This window comes from Pseudopipra pipra, chromosome 13, assembly GCF_036250125.1.
Source record: "Pseudopipra pipra isolate bDixPip1 chromosome 13, bDixPip1.hap1, whole genome shotgun sequence".
Lineage (NCBI taxonomy): Eukaryota > Metazoa > Chordata > Aves > Passeriformes > Pipridae > Pseudopipra > Pseudopipra pipra.
The window spans coordinates 21,012,802-21,021,349 of NC_087561.1; the positions used below are offsets into that span (position 1 = coordinate 21,012,802).

General features: G+C 61.0%; 1 protein-coding gene across 1 annotated transcript; it reads left to right on the top strand.

Moving 5' to 3' along the window:
- The first annotated feature begins 18 nt into the window (after positions 1 to 18).
- BMP15 (bone morphogenetic protein 15) lies at positions 19 to 5,443 on the top strand. Its single transcript, XM_064670390.1, has 2 exons — positions 19 to 3,261; positions 3,749 to 5,443. Exons 1-2 carry the CDS (start codon positions 2,940 to 2,942, stop codon positions 4,522 to 4,524), a joined length of 1,098 nt encoding a protein of 365 aa, XP_064526460.1. The 5' UTR covers positions 19 to 2,939; the 3' UTR covers positions 4,525 to 5,443.
- The last annotated feature ends 3,105 nt before the right edge of the window (positions 5,444 to 8,548 follow it).

An 8,548-nucleotide genomic window follows, 5' to 3' on the forward strand; every position in this document is an offset into this window, starting at 1 on the left:
GCTTGGTATTGCCATGGCACGGCTTGGCTTAGCACAGCTCATGGCATGGCTCAGCATGTGCCATGGCAGTGGCACAGCGCAGCACCTTGCTACTAAGCTCAGCTTGGCTTGGCACGCCACCCTTTAGCCCAGGGACCTGCAGTGAGCTGCTTGGCTCAGCTTGGCACGGCCCAGCCAGTGTAGTTCAACTCTGTCCAGCTCAGCCCAGCATGGCATGACATGGAGTGCTGGCACAGTTCAGTGCAGAACAATACAGCACAGCTCAGCTCAGTGTGGGATGACAGGGGAGTCAGCATGGCTTAGCCCACCATGGCTCAGTGCAGCTCAGCTGGGTTGGCACATTCTGGCTTGGCTCAGCTCAGCTCAGCATGGCACAACACAGGGATGAAACGGTTCAGTTTGGTACAGCACAGCATGACCAGGGGCCTCACCTGGTTTAGCTCCATTTGGCCTGACCCAGTTTTGCTCGGTTTAGTTTAGCTTGGGCTGACGTGGACAAGCAGGGCTGGCACAATTCGGCTTGGCACAGCATGGCCTGGCACAGTTCAGCTCAGAACAACCCAGTTTGGCCCAGAACAGTATGGTGCCGCCAGGGACTCGCAGCATTAGGGCCAGCTTGGCACAGCTTAGCCTGGCACGGTGGCACAGTGTGTCTGGCAGTTCGGCAGCACTCGTGGGTGCAAAGGGGTGGCAGTAAGTGATGCAGCCCCCCCAGCTCCCCGCCCTGCAGTCACGCTGGCGCCCCGAGCTCTCCTGCCTGCGGGCCAGCACATGCTGCTGGCTCCTGTCTGGCCTGCCCATGCTGGCCCACGCCCTGTCCCTGTCCTGCCGGGCACCTCAGGGCACGTGTGGCAGTGTGGCCCTGCTTCACCTTTGTCTTTTCCCTGCCAGGCCCAGGAGGGGCAGCTGTGCCAGCCTTTGGGGAAACTGAGACGGGGAAGGAGGCGGCAGTGGCAGCTGAGGGCGGTGGGAGTGGATCCGCACTGGTTCCCGGGGGAGCCCGGGAGTCCTGCCCCTCCCCTTCCCGCCCGGGGCCACGGCTCTTACTCATCTCTTTCCCAGACAGCTCAGCCGGCCTGGAAAGCTCTGCCCTGCCAGCAACGCCTGTGGCCCCCAGTTGCCTGCCACGGCCCGGGAGGGTGGGCTTGCAGTGCCAGGCTGATGGGCCACCATAGGCTGGCTCAGCCCCAGTGCAGGAACAGTCCCTCGAACTTTTCTTGGCAACCCTCATCCACCAGTGCCTGCCTTAAACTCTGTCTGCACCCTGCCTGGCCTGGCTGCAGGCAGCCCAGTGCATGTGCCCTGTTCCTGTGCCAGGGTGTCCCAGGGCACAGAGTGGGGTTGTACCTGGGCTGTTTGTGGTGCTGGATCCCACCCAGCAGTGATGCATGGCCCCTCTCATATGGCCACCCACATGACATCAGTCATGTCCACCCCTGACGTGACTCTCCTGCTCTCCCCCGTGGCCTTGCCACCACCCTTACCATGCCCCTCTCTCATGGCTGGCTGATGCCATGCCTGGACTTTTCCCAGCCTCCCCTGGCTTGTCTGCCCCTTGTGCCCTTTCCCAAATGAGTAACCAGGGCTGCCTGGCCAGGCGTGAGGGCTCTGTGCCCTGGCTCATCACGTGGCCCCACAGCCCATTAAGCACCACACATATCTCCCACCACACCCCCACCACAGCCCTCAGCACCGTGCTCAACTGGCACCGTGAAGGGTGGGCAGCATCTGGGGCAAGGCAGGCACCAGCACACCCCCCAGCTCCCCCCAGCTCCCTATGCCTGCACCCAAACAGGGTGGTTCCCAAACAGTGTGACCATCCCCTGAACCCCTCCATCCCAGCTGGAGAGCAGCAGTGTCCTATGGGACTGGGCACAACACCAGTTGCCCTATGGGGGCATGGGCTGCAGCTGCCCATACCCCACTCTGTAGTGTGCCCATGGGGCCTGTCCCAGGCAAGCACCGTGTAACCACAGTCCCCAGGATGGACAGTACCTCAAATGGCCCATGCCAGCAAGATGGTGGGCATCATGCTCACAGTCCCTCAGCCTTGGGCAGGTGCTGGCAGCAAGACCTTGAAGCTGGTCAAGGAAGCCAAAGCTGTGGGCATGGTGATGGTGATGGCATGGTGATGCCTGCAATGAAGTACCGCTGGCTGACCTAGCCGTACTCAGAGCTGCTGGGCTCAAGGTCGCTCTGCCCACCTGTGTGCCTTAGTGTACATCTCCCAGCTGGGGGGAGTGAGGCACTGGGCAGCCTGGCTGTCCCGCAGGGCTGTTGGGGAGCAGACCCCCAGGCTCTGTGCCTGCTTGGGGCAGTGTAGACCAGCTTGCAGCAATGGGCACAAAGGTGCCAAGCTGCTGATGGAGAGTCAGCACAGGGTGGGGGAGCTGGAGGGGCACTCACCTCAGCAGAGCACTCTGCCAGACTCCAGCCCCCCTCCCCTGAGACCCAGGTTGCTCCTGCCTCTTTAAACCCTGATTGGGGCCATGCCTTTAAAATGGGCCCTGGGCAGGTGGACCTCCTACCCTGCAGGAGGAGGCTGGCCAGGAGCAGGTGGGCTGAGTGAGCTGGTCTTCCCACCTACCCCACTTCACCTTCCCTCCACCCCACTTCCCTACCCCAGCACTTTTACAGCCCCTGTAGCCAGGCTCTGTCCCCCTGCCTTTGCCCCTGGTCTAGGTTTTAGTCTAGAATTTGCACCCTTTTTGCATATAGAGTCACCCCCTACCTTTCTGCTCCTGTGCCAAGCTGAAGCAGCTGGCATGGTTGTCCTGGCTTGATAGCAGCTGGCAGCACCCTTGGATCCTTTTGCTGGTGCCCACAACCAGCTCTGCCTCTCCACTGGGGAGAAGCATGACTGCAGGTTCTTCCTAATTCTGCTGCTGACCAGCCCCACCTTGCCCCACTCACTCCCCTCAAACACACACTCACCTATCATGGCATTGCTCTTCTCCACCAGCCTCCTCCTCCTCCTCCTTCTTGTTGTGCCCCCGTCCCAGGCTGCAAACAAGTCCCCACTGCCCCCCAGCCCCCTGCCCGCCGTCCCCACCCTGCCCCTCCTGCAGGCCCTGCAAATGCAGGCACCTGGCAGCCCAGGCTGGCGAGTGGGGCCAGCCAGTGGGCAGCCTCTGCGCTACATGCTGAACCTGTACCGCCGTGCCGCCGACCGCGAGGGCCGACCCCGCCGCGGCCGCAGCCTGGGCACCAACACCGTTCGCCTGGTCCAGGCCAGTTCCCATGGGGATCAGCCCTGGGCAGGTAAGGAGCAGGTGGGCACCAAGGATGTCATGGAGGCCTAGCAAAGCCAGCAGTGTGGGCTTGAGCCCTGAGGGGGTCTCTTTCCTGTTTCCTTCCCCCTCTCTATAGTGTCCTGGCTGGCTGGCTGGGGTTGCCCTTGCCCAGGGGGTTCCCCTTGGCAGGTGTCCCAGGCTCCTCCTGTCCCAGCGGTGAGATGGGCAAAAATATTGCTGGGCCTGTGTGCCCCTTTCCCCTTCCCATCCTGCCTGATGCTGTGCCAGGGCAGTGGTGTTGGTGCAGAGGATGGGAGTGTTCCAGACTCTCTTTGCCCTTCATGCCACCAGCAAGCCATGGCTCATGGCTGCTGTTTGCTGTGGCTTCTGCCTTGTGCTGGGGCAGATGGCTGCCATGGGCTCCACTGTGCTGCGTGGGGCTGGGAGTAAGGGGTGCTGCTGCATGGTGACAGCTGCGCTGTGCTAAGGGGGCACTGACTGCTGCTTTCCTGCAGGTCGCTGGTATGTGCAGCCCCTCACGTACCGCCTGGAGGGCCAGCCCGAGGATGAGCACCTCCTCAGAGCCACTGTGGTCTACCTGCCCAGTCTGTCACTGGCCCATGGTCGCCTTCTCTGCGCTCTGGAGCTGGTGGCAGCCGGCGAGGCACCTGGGGTGCTGCTCAGCCCTGCTGCCCGTCCCCGCCATGGCTGGGCTGAAGTTGACGTCACCCCTTACCTGGTCCTGGGGAACAGCAGCATGAGGAGCCTGGCACTGCGGCATGTCTGTGTGCATGCTGGCCGAGCAGGAGGCCACGATGCCCCAGTGTCCCCCAGTCGCCCTTTCCTCCTGCTCTACCTTAACGACACCCAGGCAGGGTTGGCATCTCTGGCAGCAGAGCCCCACCGGCACCGGCGTGACACAGGGACATTGGCTCATGACCTGCCCAACTACCTGCGGGAGCAGGGAGAGGAGAAGAGTGACTGTTCCCTGCGCCCCTTCTCTGTCAGCTTTGCACAGCTGGGCTGGGACCACTGGATCATCGCTCCCCACCGCTACAACCCGCGCTACTGCAAGGGCGCCTGTCCCCACCTACTCCGCTACGACTACCACGCGCCCAACCACGCTGTGGTGCAGAGCTTTGTTCATCAGCTGGTGGATGCCAACGTGCCCCGGCCCTCCTGTGTGCCCTACCGCTACAGCCCCATCAGCGTCCTCATGATCGAGCGCAACGGAGGCATCCTCTACAAGGAGTATGAGAACATGATCGCAGAGTCCTGCACCTGCCGGTAATTCCCACTGCCCTGGCACAGCACCCCTGGGCTCTGCCTGTTCCTGTGCATCTGGACTTTAAGGTTTATCTTGCTCTGCCTGGGGCTCACTCTGCTCATCTCCCCTCCCTGCGCAGCGCTGCTCTGTGGGGAGGTTTTACAATGACAGTTTTATGTAAATTGTGGGTTTTTAAAGGCAGGAGCCTGTGCTGGGGTGTTTGCCCCGTGGCATCTGTCCTTCCTGCAGCCCCCATGGCTGCTGCCTGGTTTTGGTGGGCAGGGGGGCTTGGCCTGATATTCCCAGAGATGAGCTGTGTCCCTGAACTGGAATACGAAGCTCACAGGAGGTGGCTGGGAGTCTCCTGGTGGAGCCAGGGCAGGGAGGGCGAGCAGTCCATGTGCCTCTGTGCTTGGCACCACATTGGTGCTGTCGGGATCTGATGTGACCCTGCCTGTGGAATTCCTTCCCAGCTCACGTGCACCCCATCTTGTCTGGTCTCAGCTGCAGTGGCATCTCACTGGGCTGGGAATTTGGGCTGGAGAGGGGGAGGAAGCCTTTCTCCTCCCCTGCAGTTCTGTTCTGGGGAGGGCTGTGAAACTGGAGGAACTCGAGCTGCCTTTTCTGCTCCCAGTGCTAGGGGCCAGGTAGCTGCCTGTGCTAGGCTCTGCCTCCTGCTTCCTCCAACACACTTGTCCTTCAGCTCCTTGGCTTGCCCTCTAGCAGGGCTCAGGTCTTGCCCTATCCTAGGAGTCAGACTCCCATCGTGGTGTCCCTCTGCCTTCTCACACTCCTGCTGTCCCACAGGCCTTGGGCTCTGTTGGGCTCCTGGCATGTCCCTGTTCCCAGAAGAGTCTGTCCTGCTCTCAGCACCTCCACTGCCTGACTTTCCTCTATTTATTGGTTGACTGTGAATAAATAAATTGATGGATTTTGCTAAAGACCATCTTGGCTTGTTCTTGCATTGTCCCTTGGGTGCAGCAAGTGCCTCCTGGGACAGGCTGCCCTTGTGCTTGCACTACAGGGGGGTGGGTGCAGGGGTAAATCCCAGCTGGTTCAAACTGGGGCTGTGAGAAGTGGCTCCCCTGGAGCACAGACCTATCCCAGGGCAGAAGGGACCAGATGTGGCTGCAGGCAGCTGTCTCCATGGGGCTGGGAACAAGAGATGCCCACATCCCCCAGTATGGGGCAAGTCCTGGGGGACTTGGATGGGGTGGGGGGGACAATGAGCTGCATCTCCCTGGGCTGTCTGTTGCTGTGGCTAAAGCATTTGTATGCCAGGGCTATTTTGGGAAGGTGTCTGCAGGCAAACCTGCCTGTTGCTGGGTGCGATTCCCTGTGTTTGCAGTTTCCCTTCTTTGAGCAGCAAGGCATAGGTGGCAGCTGTCATCCTTGTCACCAGAGCTTGGTGACACTGCCACCTACCAGCTGGGTGCTGTCTCTGCATCCTCAGCTCGTGGCTCTTGCCAGGGTCTCTTGTTGCTTGGCATCCAGCCCCATCTGTTATTGCTAGCCCAAGCTCCATGGGGATGTTTCAGCAGGTTTTTTTTCCTGTGGGTGTTTGCTGTTGGGCAGGGTGCTATCAGTTCAAACCCCTCCCCTTCCCGTCAGCCTTGAAGTTTCTCTCCCATCCTGGCAGAGCAAGAAGCCACAGAGATCCACACTCCTTTCCTGCCCCTGTCCCCAGTTAGCTACATATTGGTCATGGGTGGGGAATATCTTCTGCTTTTTTGGAAGCTCACAGACCTGACCCCAGGGGGATAGATTTCCCCTTGTCAATCATTAAGTGTGTGGTGTTGAATCATTCAGGCAAAGTGAGGATGAAAGGCATGGAGCTGGGCATGATCCCAACCCTGGACACCCTTGGATACCAGTGCCCAGTGCTGCCCCTGCCTGGGACCCATACCCTTGCCTGCTGCCAGGCCCCCTTGGACCTGCTGGGTGCATGGAGATGGGTGAGCACTGGAGTTTGTCTGTCCCAGCCCTGTGCCCTCAGATGCACTGTGCCGATGGGATCTTGTGCCTGTTGGGCTGGGCCCTTTCTCCAGGTACCCCCGGGTGCTCAGAGGCTGCTCCAGCAGTGGGATCTCCTCCGTGCTGGTGGTGGGGCAGGTGCTGTCACAGGGATGGAGGAGCAGCAGTTCAGGAAAGAGCCACTGCCCCCAGCTGACCCTGGCACTGTGCCCACGACAGTGCCAGGGCTGTCAGGGCAGAGGCAGGTGGAGGGTGCAGGGACCCCGGCCTGCTATCCTCGTGCACCTTTCAGGGGGAATCTTCCTGCGGATCCCACAGCCATGTGAGCCCCTTGGACACAGCCTGGCGTCCCATCAATGCCAGACCTGTGGGAAGCATCAGGAGTCCTGGCTTTGGGGACACACCCAACCCACCCTCAGGCAGGGGTCTTGCCTGTGAAGCTGCTGCCTGCACAGGGAGCTGCAGTGGCCCCTTGCTCTCCTCCAGGCTAGCCAATATATCCCTGTCCCCTTCTTCCCTGATCACAGCTCTTTCCCCTACCCTAAACCCCACGCGGGGACTTTGCTCTGTTTCCACAGGGTACCCATTCACTATTCCTCCTGCTGCCCCTCCCAAGTGGGCACGATCACCTCACACCCGTCATCCTCTGGGCTGACATTGGACAGAGAGGGGACCTGCCCCATGTGCTCTTGCAGGGCTGGGGCAAATCTGGGCCAGGCACAGCAAGGGGGCACCAGGATGGAGCTCCCCCAGCTGTGGAGAGCAGCTGCCCCCCAGGAACCCTACTGGGGGCTGTAGCCAGAGGTAAACTGTGATGCCCATGCTGCAGACGCCCTGCAGGTACGCTGCAGAGCTGCTGGCAGCCCCCAGCTGGGGTGGGGGGTAACAAGGGACCGTGTCTCCATCTGTGTGTCCATATGGTCCTGCACCAGTGCGTGTGTCCGTCTGGGTGTCTGTGCAGTTCCACACCGGTCCATGTGTCCACTCCACACTGGCACACATGTGTGTGAATCCACGTGTCCGTGTGTCTGTCCAGGTATCCATGTGTTTGTGTATCCGCGTGTCTGTGTGTCCATATATCTGCGTGTCTGTGTATCCATGCGTCTGCATATCTGTGTGTCCATCTGTGTATCTGCATATCTGTGTGTCTGCATGTCTGTCCATGTATCTATGTGTCCATCCATCTGTCCGTGTATCCGCATACCCATCTGCCCGGGTGTCTGTGCATCTGTGTGTCTGTCCATGTATCTATGTATCTGCATGTCCCTATGTCTGTGTGTCCCCATATCTGCATGTCCATGTATCTGCGTCCTCATGCCCATCTCTGTATCCGCATGTCCATGTGTCCGTGTATCCTAGTGTCTGTGTCCATGCATCCGTGTGACTGGGCATCCATGTGTCCACCTGTCTGTCCGTGTACCTGCACATCTATGTGTCCGCGTATCCTTGTGTGTCCGTGTGTGTCTATGTGCCTGTGTGTCTGCATGTCCATGTGTCCGTGTATCCATGTATCCGCATGTCCATGTGTCCGTGTATCCATGTATCCGTGTATCCGCATGTCCATGTGTCCGTGTATCCATGTGTCTGTATGTCCATGTGTCCGTGTGTCCATGTATCCGTGTGTCCGCATGTCCATGTGTCCACGTATCCGCGTGTCCCCTTTCCGTCTGTGTATTCGTATGTCCGTGCGTCCGTGTGTCCCCGAGTCCGTGTCCCCGAGTGTCCCCGAGTGTCCCCGTGTCCGCCCGCAGCGCTGCTCGCCCTCCGCCCGGCAGGGGGCGCGGCCGCGGCGGTGCGGTGCCGGTGCGGTACCCGTGCGGTGCCGGTGCGGTACCCGTGCGGTGCCGGTGCGGTGCCGGTGCGGTGCCGGTGCGGTGCCGGTGCGGTGCCGGCGGTGCCGCCATGGCGGCGGGTCCTGCCCGCTCTGTAGTGAGCGCCCCACGGGCCGAGGCCGCCGCGGGCGGGGAGCGCGGGGCAGCGCGGGTGGGGCGGCCGCTCTCGGGGCGCGGTGGTGCTCGGGCAGCGCTGCGGACGGCAGCGAGCGGGCAGTGCCGCGGGGCGGAGCGGGGCGGGG

Bases quoted from the DNA above. Each gene is read 5' to 3' on its own strand.
- BMP15 (XM_064670390.1), top strand. From the start codon at position 2,940: ATGGCATTGCTCTTCTCCACCAGCCTCCTCCTCCTCCTCCTTCTTGTT. The intron at 3,262-3,748 runs GTAAGGAGCAGG...GCTTTCCTGCAG, and splicing joins TGGGGATCAGCCCTGGGCAG to GTCGCTGGTATGTGCAGCCC.